The sequence below is a fragment of the Alligator sinensis genome, unplaced genomic scaffold (genome assembly GCF_000455745.1).
Source record: "Alligator sinensis unplaced genomic scaffold, ASM45574v1 scaffold1301_1, whole genome shotgun sequence".
Lineage (NCBI taxonomy): Eukaryota > Metazoa > Chordata > Crocodylia > Alligatoridae > Alligator > Alligator sinensis.
This window is the reverse complement of record NW_005842575.1, coordinates 792094-809014: the sequence shown is the minus strand read 5'-3', so window position 1 is coordinate 809014 and position 16921 is coordinate 792094. Positions and strand designations below refer to the sequence as shown.

Below are 16921 nucleotides of genomic sequence, written 5' to 3'. Positions count from 1 at the left end.
AATGTTTTGCTAAGACAGAGAGTCTGTCTGGTCCAATCTTTTGTCACGCATCTGCACCAGAGGAGGCCGGTGTTCCAGACATGCTCATGTTCTGTCCTGACAGGATCCAGCCCCAGGTGTGACAGTCAGTTGAGAAGCTTACGTGGTCCCCCTTATCTTTTTGATCCTTTAACCTCACCTTGTCTGAATGGTTTAGCCTGAAGCAAGGGAATCAATAGGACTTGTAATTTTTATCTTAGCTAGCATCACTGCAGATGCCAGCCTTATAAACACTGCACAGAGGAAGAGAGCCACCTTTCAGACTTGGTGTTTTTCATTCATTCTTAAATTTTCCATTAACTCTTTTCATGTTGCGTATGTTAGGGAGTGACCAAACTTTGTTCAGCTTCGTATACTGCAGCCAGGAGAATGACAGGTATAGCTAGTTTGCCAAGACGGATTTAGATTGCAGCTGTCTTCCTCTTCAACAGAGTGGTGAAGACCTTAGACTCTGGATCCCAGGATGCAATCATGCATTAAAATATGGGCACTGTAGGGACCTGGGGTTGCTCCCTCCTATATAAGGTGAGAGCAGCCATTAGTCTGCCCTGTGCATGTGGGTGAGTCTCTAGGCTGCATTGAACCATCCTTGTCTTGTGTGTTGCATTCTGTATTGTGCCCTCTGGGCAAACTGTTCTGAGAAGTGAGAAATGCAAAAGTTGGTATTCCTAACTCAGCTTGAAAGAGGGCATGACTCTCCACAGCTTTGCCCCTTGGCATATCATTTATGCGTTAGCAGAGTGAAAAGTGAGTGGAAAACCGTATCATCCAGATGTGGGAGAGTTTTCCCTCCTACTTTGCCCAAGTATAAGTGATTATACAACAGGGACGGACAAAATATGGCCTGCAGCCTGAATCTGACCCGCCAGGCACTTTCATCTGGCCTGCAGTGCCCACCAACAGATAGTGCTCCACCCAGCCCTTCCACTCATGAGGGTGGGAGTGAGGCACCCATGCATACACATCCCCCGCAATGTACCCTATTGCGCCTTGCTCCCACCCTTGTGAGTGGAAAGGCCTAACCTGACTCTGCCATCACACAGCTTCCAGGCAGGGCTGCTGCTGCCCCTGCTGCAGCTGCCCCCATGGGAACCTGCTTGGCTTCCCTAGTATCCAGCTCACTCTGGGCAGCAGGTAGGGAAGCAGTGGGGGCGATGGAGCTGCAGCTGGGTGGAAGCACAGACAGCAGCGCAGAGCCTGCGCCCTGGGGGGCAGCAGGAGTGTGGAACTCGGCTAGGCAGGGTGTGGGTGCGAGGGAGGGTGGGGGTGTGGGGACCCCCCATACACTCCCCCACATGGCACACAGCCTCTGCTGCTGGCAGCAGCCGCAGGCAGGGGGCTCAAGGTGCTAGTGCCTGGGAGGGGTACGGCTCCGGCCAGCACTGCATGCAGGGGTGAGGAGCACAGCCTGCCCAGCCGCCTCTATCATGGGGACCGCATGCTGCGCATCTGCAGCTCCCACAGTGGGAGAAGCCCTGTACTGGAGCCAGCTGCCTTCCCTGCCCCATGCCGCACAGGTCCTTGGACTCCACCGGGAGTGGAGGGAGCCCTCCCCCTGCTTGCCCCCCTGAATCCAGTGCGGGGCTTCCCTGCTGCGAGTGCAGGAGCTGCTGGCACACTGCATGGAGCCCCCACGATAGAGGCAGCTGAGCAGGCTGTGCCCCTCACCCCTGTGTACAGTGCTGGCCGAAGTTGTGCCCTGCCTGGCACCAGCACCTGCACCAGGCACAAGTGTCCTGAGCTCCCCTGCCTGCTGCTGCTGCATGCCATGTGGGGAAGTGTGTGTGTGGATGGCGGTCCCCACACCCCCTCACCCCACAAACCTCACACACCCACACCCTGTCCCCACAACCCCCACCGACATACACACACACCAACATACCCTATGCCCCACCAATACACACAGCCACACCCCCTTACAACCCCCCACACCCCACCATACACACACAGCCCACCTTGCCCCCCCCCACACAGCACCCCCCACACACAATATACAAGAGTAAGACTTTATTTTTGAGTTATTATGCAATCACCTCTATATACAGTACGTATACACAAATCATGACAAAATATTTTTTGTAACAAAATTAAAACATGTTATAGTAGGTGTTTGACTTTTAGTGTATGATTTGGGTTTTTTTCTGGTTCTAAGATGGCACCCCCCCCTCCCAAAAGGAGTATTTTGGGGGATCGGGGGGGTGGGGGGAAATGCAAGGGGTGGGACTTCTGGTGGCAAAGGTCAGGGGTTAAGGGGTGGGACTTCCAGCCCCAATATAGTGACCAGGGACGAGGCATCTGTCAAGGGGCAGAGCTACCCATAAACTGGCTCAGTGGATGTATCCTGAGACCAGAATCAGGCCCAGGTCTTTGATTCGACAAGCCATGGTGACTTGCTCTGATTACTGTAGTTGGATAGTGCAGAGTGAGTGAGGCAGAGGTGCCTCTGTTTAAAAACCAGGGGTAATGTAATAGAATTAGAAATAAATTAATCCATTTTTCTTTACTTCTGACATTATCATAATCAGGCTGGCAGTTTCTTTTCCTGCCCACATCTCAGGAAAGAAGCCAGGACCTTATCTAGGGCTTGTAATTCAGCCTAATCAGAGGCAATTTTCACAGGTGCACCCAGAGACACTTCTCAGTCAGGGCTATTTCTCTGCCAAATTTCAAGCCTCTACAATGATCCACTTCAGTGCTACAGTCAATTGAAGAAGTCACTGGAATTGCTTCGTAATGAGGCAAGCATTCATTTCCCCCACCTTTTTTCAGTCTCAAACAGGGTTGAGCCATTTTTTTCTAGTTCCCTCTCCTAAAAATCACTTGGACAGAGATCAGGCTTGGGAGACTTCAGCCCCTGAGGTGAAAGGTCTGGAAGGGTAGGAGTGACTTGGAGAGAAGTTTGAATGGAGCACTTGAACTCTAGTTTTTGCTAATGCTCTGACACTGCAAGAAGGAGGCCCCTAAGCATCGCCTTGATGGCAGGGAAAGTGATGTCGGAGTGGCAGGGGGCAGTGTAGTGACAGAAGTTATCATTTACAGATGCTCCCTAACAGGAGACTGAGGAAGTTGGGAATTGCGTGATGGTCCCTCAGTTTGCTAGGAGTAGTTAATGAGAGAGCAAGACCAAGGGACTGCAGAGGCTTGCCTACTGCTCCACAAATAAAGTTTCTTGTTTAGTTGTTCATGTAAGGCTGTTTTTACTGAAGCCAGGCACAGTATCACATTACCCTGTGACAATGAAGAATAACACATCAGTACCTGTCCCTCTGGTAAAGCTCCAGGGCAGCGTGGATCTTCTGAGACAAATTCGTTCCCAAATCCTGACATGTACTGCAAAATAACAACGCAACAGGCACACATGTTAGGAGTTTCAAACAAGCAGCTCTGCCTTCTCTAGGATCTCTGGACCCACTTGGGTATTGCCACATGGTCTATTTTGGTTTGCTTTTTTTTCCATAAATGATCTTTGCAAGGCATGAACTGGGGCCTAGCTCCATTAAATTTCAATGATACTGGAAGGCATGGGCAAGGTTCCCATGCTGTCTAATCTACCTGTGCATTTTGAATGTACCCAGCCCCAGACGAAGAAAGTACTTCATAGGCAGGCAAGACAACAGTTTGCCCTAGTTCAGTACTAATGATAGAGGTCCTCCTATACAAGGAAATAAAAACTCTTTGCTAAGGATGGTTCCACCAGCTTTAAGACTGGGTCAGGGTTACTCTTTAAACAGGGATCTTACTCAGTGCTTTAAAATCTACATGCCTCCCCATGTTGTCCTGTAACCAACACTGGAGCATGGGGAATAGCCAGTGCTGCCAGTCTGGAGCAAAGAGTTTCTGAGACATCATGCTCCCTACTACACAAGGGCCTGGAAGTAAAAGTGTTGCTGCTTCTTTCACTAGACGCAGCCAGGGCTCAAACTGCTTTACTGATCTTCCCTAGCCTGATGCCACCCATGGGGGGTTGGACTCCACCCTCGCACCCAGGGGAGATTGCCACCCTGGGCAAATCTGGATTTAAAATGCTAGCAGGTGCTCAGCCCAAGTCTCTATGCTGATGCCCAACTGCAGAGCCATATTAGAGATAGTCATCTGCACACCCTCCTAGGCTGGCTCTGCCTGTAGCTGCTTACCACAAAGATGGGGGGTGGCAGAGCTGAGCACAATCCTCATCCCTGCTTCTGCACAGGCATACAGCTCCCCTCTATGGCAGGAGGAGCAGGGAGGAAGCCTGGGTTCCTCCCTTGTGGTACCTGAAATACCAGCTGCCCTCTTCTCCCAGACCTCCAAGAGGGCACAAAGGGCAAAACCAAGGAGCTGAAAGCACAGGGGGGGAGGAGGAGCAGAGGTTTTGGGGTACAGCTCCCAGAGCCTCAGTTGCTGGCTTCCTCTCTTCACCCTGTGACATGCTTGTGTGCAAACTAACAGTCCACTGGGCCAGCGTAGGTAAGACTCATCAGTGTCTGTAGCCCATGATATACAAGGGAGTGATGTGGGCAGCTTTACATCTGGCTGTCTTTAACTCCTTGGCTTAATCCACTAGATACCCATTTACAGTTGGGTAGGTAGGAGCAGCCTTTTGGCACCAAACCAGAGCAAGCTCCTCTGGAGCTGTAGTGAGATGTGGTAACTGCTCAGCTTAGAGTTAACTCTGAATTCCCAGCAGCTGGCATTGAGTTGATCTCTCTGTTAGAGATAGGCAGGAGGCACCACGCAGCAACCTGAACTGTGCATTAACACAGTTTTTGGCAATGATCAATGAACCCAGCTTCACGCAGAAGGTGGGAGTTAAATATTAACAACTCCATTTACAGGTTGCAGAGGTGAAGCAGAGAGAGGGTAGCTGGCTTGTCTTAGCTGCATGCAGCAAATCAGTGGCAAAGCCAAGATGAGAACCTGGGAACCTTGACAGTCATATTTTCTGCCTTAAACAGGCAGCAGTTAAATCTTCTCTGAAGAGGAGCTTCTAGTCACTGGAGTAGCTGCTCCAAGGTTTCAGTGCCAACCCCCCAACCTGACTATGTGCAAGGGAAAGGCAAATCCTGGTTTGCAGCAAAGGCAGCTGCCCTCCATCTCACACTATAGTCAAATCCCTATCTACACCAGTGTGGAAGCTATTCTGTAAGACTTTATGCCACTACAGCTACATCGATGCAGACCACTTGACAGCAGACCTCGCCTCAGGCAACTTGATGTTTGGTCAGGCAGCTCACGTTCAGGGCCAGAAGATCTAAAGCAGCATTTCTCACATTTCCCTCCCTGCAGGTGGGTGACATTTAAAACATCTGCCTTGTTAAGAGATGGGTGTGAGGATGCATATGCATATGTGCTTGTGCTCCACTTGTTCTACTCTGAAGGGTCTCAAGGGGAAGGGCTCTGAAAGGCCGGCACACATTGTACCCTAATTCAGCTAAGAAAGAACATCTGTAAGAAAATTTGCATAAGAGAAGGGGAAAAACATAGATCGCTTAGAGCCTGGACTATCTGGGACCAGAGCACATTTGTCAAGCTGTCACAGCTGCCTCAAGTTGCACTGCAGGGTGCAGAGATGTCAGTTCTTGGGATGTGATTGCATGGGTAGCACTACTAGATATGTTTAACACGCTGCTTGTTGTCTTGGCAGGTTGGGGATTGACCTCATGGAATGGTTCTCTTCTTCTAGGAGCTGCCATTGTCTCCCACTGTCAGGGAATGGAAAGGGACCCTGTAAAGAGCACAGGGATAGGGAGGGATACTGGAAAGGTTGGGGGCCCGGAGGCTGTGGCATGGGGTGATGGGGCAGGAATGGTTGTTTCCCTGGTCAGTGTGGAGTAAAGGGATCCTCTCCCTGTCTTGGCTCTTAAAGTGGATCTTTACAAGGTCCCTTGTAGTGGGACAGAGTTTCTCTTCCCCTGAGCACTCTGAAACCAGAAACCATATCTCAAAGGAGCACTGCAGTCACGTCCGGGGGGAGATTGTTTAAGACTCTGTGTTTTTGGGGATCTAGCTCTTCATTTGTGAACTCCTGGGTCTAGCCATGCCGATTTTGATCCCTCAGCAACAACAGTCCTTGCAGCACTCCACCTGGCCTCACAGGGTGGAGTCGCAGGCCCCAACTCCTGGAGTCAGGTGATAATGTCAGACTTCTCAATCTCTCAGCAACATGTGCCTGAGTCTATTGACAGACTGAACCAATAGTGGGGAGAGGCATGAATGGTCAGCCTTTCATCTCAGGTGGGCATTAACTCCCAGACCAACCATTCCCAGAAGATGGGGCTCATTACCCTAAGTGACCCTGTGGCACTTACCATGTGAGCCAGGAAAATACAGGGTGGCTTACACAGGATGTGGGGTTGTGAGCCCAGAGAGACTGGGAATGGCTACCTCAAATTGCACTGCTCTCAGGAGAGGGCTTGCCACCTCCAGCCCAACAGAAGATTGCCCACAATAGGAGAAGAAAAATGTAAGGGGCTTAGCTCACCCACACATGCAGATACATGCTGGCTGCTGGGGCAAGGATAGGGAGAAGGACTTCTCCTGCCACCCTTGCCTATCTGGTGGGTGGAAAGGGAACTCTTACTGCTCCCGAAGGGTAGGGTTTCCCAGTTGCTGGCCTTGTCCCTTGAGGGGGGATCCTGCCAAGGCCACTCCAAGTGGGGAAGCAGACTTGTGACATGGAGGCAGAACCTCAGGAGTCCCAACTGTAGGGTGAATTTAGAGTCTGGACCATCCTAATCTAACCCCACTGGCTCTAAAGATGAAACCAACTGGGACCCTCTGGTTTAGAGGAGGACATTTTCCTCTTTTTCCTCTCTTGCAAATGAAAAATCACTGGGACTCTGCTGTCTTTAAGTCTCTACAAGCAGTGGTGCAAAATGCATATTGATATGCAAAGCAGTAGGTTACCAAAAGCAGCCCTGGCAAATGTGCTGTATTGGAGCACGCACTCTTCCCCCCACCTCTTCCCTCCCCCAGCCGTTCAACGGAAATGCAGCAAGACGGGATGGGACTGCAGCAGTTCCAGAATGAGTGAAGTCTCACTCACTGCATTCACCTTTCCCAAAGATGCAAACACACTGAGAGTTTGCATCGTGGCAGGAGGCAGAGAGAGGCAGCAAGGGGCAGGCCTGAGCCTGGTGTAACGTCATCTGCACAAAGGGAAAATTTTAGTGCAAAGCACATGCTGCCTGAGAAAGAGGTGCTATGCAATCTCGTTGACTAGTAGATGCACCAACTTAATGTTCCAATTTAACACTGTGGGAGGGTGAGGCAGTTCTTGGCTCTTCAGAGACAGGACTGGTCTGTGGCCCGCTACTCTGTCTGAGGAGCCCCTCAGATTGAAAAAACCCCTCAGATGGGTGGAAAACCCACCAGCCTGTGGCTCAGTTCACTGCTGCATGAAATTTTGATTAGGAAAAACCTATCAATTCTGCCCACCACCCCCAAGCTCAAAAGCCTCAAACATGCACAGCTGACTCAACCTAGCGGCAGGATCAAAGATCGGCTGCATCCAAATTAGGGTGCCTGAAAGGTCTACCCCTGCTCATTCGCTGTGATGCAAATAAGCAAAAGCAGCTCATGATTGAATCTGCTCCACGTCCACGTTTTTGCTGCACTGCATCTAACACAGCCGAGGGGCGTGAAGATGACAGGAGAGCTCTGGGTGGCTGGCAGATTTCCAGCAGAGTGAGCCGCTGGCTGCTCCCCTCATACACTGTGCAGTCAGGGGGAGCTGCGGAGGCATTTGTCATGCCTTATCAACACAAAGAGCTTGGAGACTTGAGGGGGGGGCTGCAGGTTTCCGGGGAAGAGCTGCTTTTTGGGAGCACTCTCACAGCCCTGCCCTGCCTTCCCCACTTCAGTTGCATTGCTTTGGCAGGGGCAGGAGGCTGCTGCTGAGTCACTGTTTGTCAAATGAGGTTTCCAGCTCCCAGGACTGGGAGGAGGGGGTCACAGGTAACTGCTCTGAGAGCTGGAAAAAGACATCTGCTTCTCATTGGTGGTAGCCCGGGGGTGGGAAGACATGTCCTGCCATTTATTTATTATGGAGTTGTTTATTTGGCTCTCAGGCTTTTGTTGCTGTTGTTTTATTTTGCCTTTTTCATCCTATGTTCAAAAAGACTCCCCTCTCATTTTCTCCCTTCCAGCTCAGTCTAACACCCTGCTTTGCCTGAGGTGTTTTGCTGTGGCTAAACCGCAATGCATGTATAAACCAGGTTGGGAAATAAAGGCCTGAAAGGCGTTGGAGGGGGCCAGCACCAGCAGCTCCCCGGGGCACTCAGAGCTCAGGCACTGAGGCAGTGATGTAACTAGGGGTTGGACAGTGGGGACAAGCCCCTGGTGCCAACTTAGGAAGGGTGCTAGAATTGCCCCTCCCCACCCCCATGGAGTCTGCGGTCTGGCAGGAAAAGCAGCTCCACGGCGTTGTTCTTGTAGCAGCAGGCAGGTGCACAGACACCACGAGGCTACTGTAAGAGCAACAGTTGGGGGGAGCAGTAGGGTGACCACCCGTCCCTAATTGGGCAAGACAGCCCTGGAATGGGATCATCAAGTCCTAGTCCCGGGCTGCATGACTCCGGGACAGCATTTGTCCTGGATTTGCAGCATTGTGCAGGGATGCGGGTTTCTCCTTGCAGTCTGGCAGTATTCCAGCCTGCAAGGGGTTGGCGGGAGCAGGACGCAGGGTGCACCATGTGCACATGCATGCCTGCGCACATGCACGTGGCTGGGAAAGAGCTGGGCAGCATGGAGAGCAGCTTTTTCCAGGTAAGTCTGTCGGGGGCAGAGGGAGTGTGTGGAGGGCACAGACAAGGGAGCGGGGCAAGGACTAGGGCTGGGGGTGCTGCCCAGTCAGGGGGGTGCATGGGGCTCTGGAGCTGGGGCAGGGAGCAGGACAGAGTCATGGTTGGCTCATCCAGGGGCTGCAGGGGAGGGTGGTTTCCTGCCTCTGTGCGCTCCCTCCCACGGAGGGAACCATGGGGCAGGGAGGCAGATGCCCCCCAGACTTGTGTGCAGGGTGGGAGCGGATGTGGGCTGCCCACTGCAGGCTCGGGCCTCCCCGCCCTGCTGTTCTTCCCTCAGGAGCCCCGTGCCACCATGGTAATGATCCCCCTGCCTGCCTGGCAGCAGCTGGTGGCATGGGAGTTGTGCCCCCCACTGCTGCCAAGTAGGCAGGGGGCATGCAGTTGGCATGGGGCTCCTGGGGGAAAGGCAGCAGGGCATAGAGTCCGCATCTGCCCCCTCCCCACTTGGCTCTGCTTCGGTTGTGCTGCAGGGGTGGGGAAGGAGGGGGAAGGCAGGCATGTGTCCTGGCTGTACATTTTAAAAAGTGGTCACCCTAGGGAGCAGACCATGTTGCAGCAGCAGCCACAACAGTGGTAGTAGCAAACAGAAGAAAAAAAACAGGGACTGGCTATGAGTTCCTGGAATAGGTAAGATTTCTCTGCCCCACCTCCGACACACTTTCTGAGCCTCAACCCCTCCAGAGCTCAATGGCATCTCCTTGCTACAGCCCCTTCCCCACAACTCTCCTGCTCCCCTGCATAGTTTTCCCAGGGTGCAAACCCTGCTCGTTACATGTTTGCACTGAGGGGAATGCCATCCACGCTACCAGGAATGCGTGGAACCGTCACTGTGTGACTGCAGTGCAGCAGGTCTAAATCCGGGTCCTGGCAGGCAAGCGGCCATATCAGAAAAATTTTGGCACCAACTGGCTGCCTTGTTAATCGACTTTACAGAGCAGCCGGACACTGAACAGGCCATTGAGACTGAAGTCTTCTTGCTGGACTGGGGTTAGAATCATAGAAAATGAGGGTTGGAAGGGACCTCAGGAGGTCATCTAGTCCAACCCCCTGCTCAAAGCCAGGCCACCCCAACTAGATCATCCCAGCCAAGGCTTTGTCTACCTGGTCTTAAAAATCTCCAGGGATGGAGACTCCACCACCTCTCTGGGTAACCAGTTCCAGTGCCTTACTACCCTCCTAGTGAGAGAGCTTTTCCTGATATCTAACCTCAACTTCCCTTGCTGCAACTTGAGATCATTGCTCCTTGTTCTGTCATCTGCCACCACTGGGAACAGTCCAGCTCCATCGTCTTTCAAACCCCCCTTCAGGTAGTTGAAGGCTGCTATTAAATTCTCCCTGTTTTCTCTTTGCCAGACTAAATAAACCCAGTTCCCTCAGCCTCTCCTCCTAAGTCATGTCCCCCAGCCGCTGAACCATTTTCATTGTCCACCATTGGACTCTCTCCAATTTCTCCACATCCTTTCTGTAGTGGCGGGGGGGAGGGGGGCAATACTGGACACAGTACTCCAAATGTGGCCTCACCAGTGCCGCATAGAGGGGAAGAGTCACTTCCCTCAATCTGCTGGCAATGCTCCTGCTCATACAGCCCAGGATGCTGTTCACCTTCTTGGCAACAAGGGTACATTGCTGGCTGATATTCATCTTATTGTCCACTGTAACCCCCAGTCCTTTTCTGCAGAGCTGCTGCCCAGCCAGTCAGCCCCCAGTTTGTACCAATGCATGGGATTATTCCATCCTAAATGCAGGACTTTGCACTTGTCCTTGTTAAACCTCATGAGATTTCTTTTGGTCCAATCCTCCAATTTGTCAAGATCTCTCTGAATCCTAGCCCTACCCTCCAGTGTATCTATTACACCAATACACCCCCCAGCTTGGTGTCATCTGCAAACTTGCTACAAGTGCACTCCATCCCATCCTCCCATCCCATGCTGGGGTATAATGGGGAGAGACTGGTGGAAGCAAGTGCTGCCCATGGCCAAGTCAGCTGTCTAGGTAAACAGAAGGCTTCCTTCTCCAGAAGCAGTTCCAGCACCAATTCCTATCACCGTTTAAAAAAATGAGGCAGGGATGCATTGTACACAGGGCTGAAGGGCTGATAGCTGTGTTGACTCTTCTGCCTGTTATTCTGCTCGGCGCACCGTGTTCTGATCCTTCAGTCCAACCTAGGTTAGTGGCACTCGATTGGCTCAGTGGAGGGATTTTGTAAAGGCCTATCCAGTAGTAGCCTGTCCAGATGGAGCTATGGGAGTAGGACCCACATTTCCAATTAAAGAAATTTTAAATGAAAGACATTTTAGGCCTGTTAGGAACACACCAATCTGAAATCCTCTCTTTCACTAAGTCCTTTAACTATAAAAGACTGGGTAGTTACTAACAGCTACATGTCCTCAGTTTATCATCAAAATGGTTAAAATGCTCCCAGGTAGATGAGAGGCTTAGTGAGAGGCTGCTCCAGGGACCTAAGAAGGAGATTTCTCTAAAAAGAAGAGTTTGCAATGGTTCTAGCTTTTGTTTGGGGGATTTTTATTATTATTTCTCTCATGATCCTGCAGCATATTATGTAAATGTGATCTTAAGAATTCATCTGATTATACTTTGTCTTTGTTTTGACATTTTTCAATAAAACAGAAGAGATGAAAGCTGAGCACAACATAAAAAATTAAAGAATGCTCATTGATTTGAATGGCTGGGACACAAAGTGAAGTGCTCTCATTGGGAGCCACGCACTGACCTATAAACCATAACCTTTTGTCAGACGGATTAGACAGCAGGCATGGAAAAAATGCTTTTGAAGTCTGAATAAACAGCCTGGAATATAATTAATGCCCCTCTTCAAACACTGTGCATAATACATTCTTCTATCAACTACTGATGCATGATACTGAAGAATAATGTATTCTTCCATACACAAAAACACCACTGTGTTCATCAGTTAAGACTGGGCTGCACATAAGGCATCTAGCACACACTGACCAATGCAATGAATAGACAAGGTGATGAAGAACACTGCTGTTCCTCCACATAGAAACGCACACCTGACTAGGAGCACAGTCTGCATGTACCACAGGCAGTGCACTTTCAGCATACCCACACTGCTCCCTGCCCTCAGGTTGTGTTGCGTTGTCTACTGTGGACAGTGGCTGTGCTGTTAGTGACGCAGACACCTCTGGGTGGAAGAGTAGATGGTACATATTATTAAGTGGGGGTTAACTTTTGTGTTTGGTGTTTGCCTACACACAACTTTAAAAGGCAGACTTGGATCTTTCAGAGTAATGATGCTTAACCTCTATCATGCAGTCTCCCCAGGGGTCCAAAAATATGGTGAGGGAGTGGTGGCAACATTAATTGCAGCTACCCTGCTGCCAAATTTTCAGACCTGTGGGGAGCCCCATGGGTTGGATGACATGGCCCTTATGTGCTAGATTGTGTTGGTGTGCCGTGAAACCAGTGTGTGAGGGGCACTCAGCCAGATCCAGTGTGTGTGACCAAGCCTATGCACCAGATTAGATCTACACATGGACCATGCACACCAACCTTGCATTGGCTTCAGCCCACAGAACAACCCTGCACATGGGATCTGTCTTGAGGACTGGCCCCAAACCATTCACGTGGTCCACAGGAGCAGAAGGTTTTCAAATCAGAACTTCCAAGTTTTGGAGAGATCCCACTCTTTCTGAAAGGACATTGATCTCTCTGACAGCAACAGGCTCCTACCATGTCCAGGCCGCTGTATCCTGCTGTGGAAGCCTTGCAAGACCTGCAGACTTTGCTTGACCTAAAGGACATGGCAGGATTAGTGGGGGCTTGGAGAAGGTCATCAAGAATGAGGAGAGGCCTTGGAAGGAGAGCAGAGAGATCAGGACTGACTTATGGGGAGTCAGAAGGATGTGGTAGAGATGTAAAAATAGTGAATGATATAGCGCAGAAGGAAGGGAACGTGTCTGCTCACCCTGATGAGGAACACAAGTACAAGGGGACTGTTGATGAGACAGAGGCAGAAAATGCATAGCCAAGAAAAGGTTCACAGTGGAGTGTTGGAACTCAGTGCCGTGTAATAACCATGCATCCTAAAGGACTGGGCATTTAGATAGATGCCAGGAATACCAAGAGTTATCAGAGTAAGAGTCAACAGTATAACTAGGGGTTAGCACTTGGGGCATCAGCCCCAGGCACCAACTTGGAGCCAAAGAATGGCAGCTACTGGCACTGCCCGCCCCAGCTGCTACCACCAGCCCAGCTGCTATCACTGCCCCTGCTGGCTGCTGCTACCCAGGGCACAGAACTTGTTTGTTACACCTCTGGTAAGAGCTGTAAAACAAACCAATCAGGTCACAGCATAACCTCTGCCAAACTGCAAGGTTTCCTGCACCTTCCTCAGAAGTAGCTGCAACCAGGTACTGTCACAGACTTGATGAACCATGGCTCTGGTGCAGGATTGTAGTTTGCATATTTCTATTCATATGGAAAGGTATCTTGCCCTTGCACTGCATGCTATCATTGTACTTTTCATTCGCTACTGAAGCATCATGGTTTGGCTGGGAGATGGGTGCATATCACTCTCCCCATCTTGCCAACAGGGACTCCGAGCCTTGAGAGGGTAGACGGTATGTGAGCGATCACCAATGACGTAGTAGCACAGCTAGGTTTAGAACTCAGGAGTCCTGACTCACGGTGCTTCCTACTACCTTTCGATGGTTGAAGAAACTCCAGCAGCATGGAAACTGATCTTTCTCCTGGTTGCTTTGGGGTTAATGTAGAGACTGCAACAGCTGGGCAGATGTGGGAAGGCAAATCTCATTGGCTGTTTGGGAAACACCCACCAGCAGCCCCAGCACAGGAGGTGGCTGTTGGGGGAGGAAGGGGAGCACAAGCATCCAGATGTGAGATTCTCGAACGGGGACAGTCTGATCATGGGGGCTTTCAAAACAGCTCCGATGAAACACAGCAAAATCCTCCATCCTGAGGGAGGCAGACTTTAAACCCTACCGTGACATTAATGTAAAAAATAAATAGGACTTTAATTTGAATGGATGAGATGTGGTATATATGGCCAGAGAATCACCCTTCCTCGACTACGTCTGGATATCAGCCCCAGACCACCTCTCCCACCAGCCCTGCTAGCTGACTGCCCCCATTCCACCCCATGGACCAGGCACCTCTCTTCAAACAAGATCCTAAAAAGTGTCCCCTGCATCCTCCTGTCCACCCATTCTCTGGGGCTTTAAAGGATCATGGAACTGCCACCCGGGTGCTGGAGTAGAAGATGAACGAGAAAGAAAATCTTACACCCATGCACTCTCCCCAGGACTAGAAGGGTCTGGGGCATCCAAATCACTTACCTTCAATTCTGCCATTCTCCTCAGTTCTTTCTCTATCCAGGGGACCCAAAGGCACAGTGGGTGGGTGGCTAAAATAATCTCTTGGAGTTTCCTACCAACACAGTCTTCTGGCTGATTTGCTGGTGAGGATAGGTGCAGGAACCACACTGTCCTGATTGCAAATTGTCTGCCTGACAAGTCAGAAAGTCCAAGAGGGTTTTCAAACTGTTTACTCAACTCAGCCTGGGTTTAATCAAACACAGGCCTTTCTTCTCTGAACCAATCGAGGGATGGATCTGAGGAAGAGAGGGAAGGACCTTGTTCTCTCCATTCTCCTGCATTTTTTAAAGCGAGGAATGCTATCCATGTGCAAGAAAGGGGGGAAAAGCGGACTCTTAAAGGACAAGGCAGCATTTTAGGGGAAAGGAAATACACCTTTTAAAATGCTTTCATTTGGATCTTTTATTATTATCCCCTCTGGCAATTTTCATCCTCAGATATCAGGCTACATTACAAATATTTCTTAATTCTGTTTCAAACCACTGCTGTGAGAAGGAGGGAGAGGGATTGCGTCCCAAGTTGCGGTGTGGCAGGCTGCATTTGTGAGGCAGCACGCAGCAGCTGTTCAGTGCCAGAAGTGAAGAAGAAATCGACACTCTATGGATTAAAGCAAGTCAAAACATTTTTAATATCCAAACTTTGACATTTTTTTCAAAAAACAAAGTGGGAAAGTTCTCCAGAAGGTTTATAAAAATGTCCAACTGGCTGGAGAAGCTGGTCGAAATCAACTGAATATTGAGTTTTCAAATTTATGGGCAAAATACAGTTTGCATCTCTTTCTTCCTTTCTTCTGGACAGCCCCAGATTGGCACTGGAAAGGGGAATGTTGGAAGGCAAAATAGATTTGCACAAGTTGGTGTTGGGTCCAGACTCTGGGGTTAACACACGAGTGGGCAATTATTTGGGATGGAGAACCACTTAAGGAGTTTTGGTGAGCTGTTGAGGGTTGGGGGTGCTGGTTCTGACCTGGCCTTGGCCCCCTGGCGCAGCTGTTTACACCAACCAGTGTAGTGCAGGGAAGTGTGTGTGTGTAGCGGGGACAGGGAGATGCCAATTGAGTCTATCTGGCTCTGGCCCATCTGCCCTGTACCCATCACTGAGAGTGCTAGACATAGTGAATGGGCAGGGTCTCCATGGAGACTTGCCTGGGACCCCTGTGGGCAGGATGCACTTGGCCAGGCATATGGGATGGGGCCATGGAACTGGCACCCATCACAGGGACTGGTGGGCAGCAAATTGCAGTTCTGCTCCAGGCCCCAGCCTCATGCTGTCATTGCCCTGCAATCCTGCCCCCAACCCCACCTGCCCATCCCGCTCCTGGATGGTGCTCCCCACCTGCCTGCAGCCCCATCCCATCCACCCAGCTGAGTTCATCCTGCCCACGGGGGTCCTGGGCCAGTCTCCCTGCCCGCCTGCCCCCTCCATGCAGCACCCCTGGCAGTGGGCGCGGGGTGTACAGGCCAGGGTGCCTTGGCAGTGAGGCCATGTCCGGCAGCCAGGGAGACACTGGCAGTGGCAGCCAGAAATGTGAGGGCAGAGCGAGCTGCTGCCTCAGGGGCTGCTGGGAAGCCAAGTCCAGCCACTGTGCCACCCTGACCCTGCCACTGTGTTGCCCTGCCCCACAGAATACATCTCCTGGCATACCCAAGAACTGTGCCTGGGGGTGGTGCGACTGGCTGCACGCAACACAGCTGGGGTTGCCCCCCACACCTGGGCTGGGTGGAGCCAAGGGATTTGCTGGAGGCTTGACAGAATAACTTGGTGGGCCAAATGTGGCCCACGGGCTGTATTTTGCCCACCTCTGGCTTAACAGCTATATTTTCACAGCACCTACTAGGCTTTCAGGAACAAACAAAAATAATGATTTCCATATGGAGAAAGAAATGAAATCCTGGAGAAAAAAAGAAAAATGGAAAATGATAGATGTGAGTAAAAACACAGGTGATAGAGGCAACGAAGAATAGGGAGCATTATCTATTTGCAGCACTTAATGCTTTGGGCCAGTGGTGAGTTTCTCACTTTCCAAATCAGCTGGTGCTAGAAATGTGGGGAAGCAGTGTACCCAGCCTAAGGAAGAATGACATCACACTCCAGTGAGCTTGTCTGATTACCAGAGTCTGCTTGACAGGCAGCATCTGACCTCGTAGACTGTGCATGTGCAGTAGAGGAGTTTGGTGCCTCTGGTTCCATGTTAGCCCAAGAAACCAAATCTCTTTAATCTGGCTGTATTGTATCATGCCACAACAGCTATTGGGACCTGACTGTGATTTGCTGTAAAACACAGACCACAGCCCAGCGGCATTACAGTTCAGACACATGATTTTGTATTGACTTCAGTAAGCAATTTCCTTTTCTCTATATTATTGGTGTTGCCATTGCTACTACAGCAGACCCAGAAGCCCTAGTCATGAACCCCGTTGTGCTAGGTGTTGCACAGAAACAGACGGAAAAAAATGGCTCTAGCCTTGAAGAAACAATGGGCGTTTATAGATGTGCTCCAGCAAGTTGGGAGGGGACATGCTTTAATTAGTGCAGCTCCATCAGCCACATTAATTAAAAGTGCCCAGAGCATTACGTGTATTAGTGTTCCCATGCTGAAAAATGGTGGCAGGGCACTTTGAACTAAAGCTCATCGAATGAGTTTTAGCTTAAAGTGCCCCCCACCATTTTTCAGTATGGGGACGCTGATACATGTGACACGAGTCTACTGGAGAGCGCTAA

The 16921-nt window shown here is 50.6% G+C and overlaps 1 protein-coding gene across 2 annotated transcripts in view; it reads right to left on the bottom strand.

Moving 5' to 3' along the window:
- The window catches only part of HGD (homogentisate 1,2-dioxygenase), a 40811-nt gene extending 26464 nt beyond the window's left edge, over positions 1-14347 (bottom strand). Inside the window, exons 1-2 of one of the 2 annotated variants that reach the window (XM_006032491.3) lie at positions 14162-14347; positions 3298-3369 (exon numbers count right to left, since the gene is read on the bottom strand). In XM_006032491.3, coding sequence (XP_006032553.1) covers positions 3298-3369; positions 14162-14176 — 87 coding nt within the window. In that variant the 5' untranslated portion in view covers positions 14177-14347. Of the gene's footprint in view, positions 1-3297; positions 3370-4172; positions 4318-14161 lie in introns of those variants that run through there. The other variant, XM_025214258.1, reaches the window with a different exon arrangement.
- Between the last annotated feature and the right edge of the window lie 2574 nt (positions 14348-16921).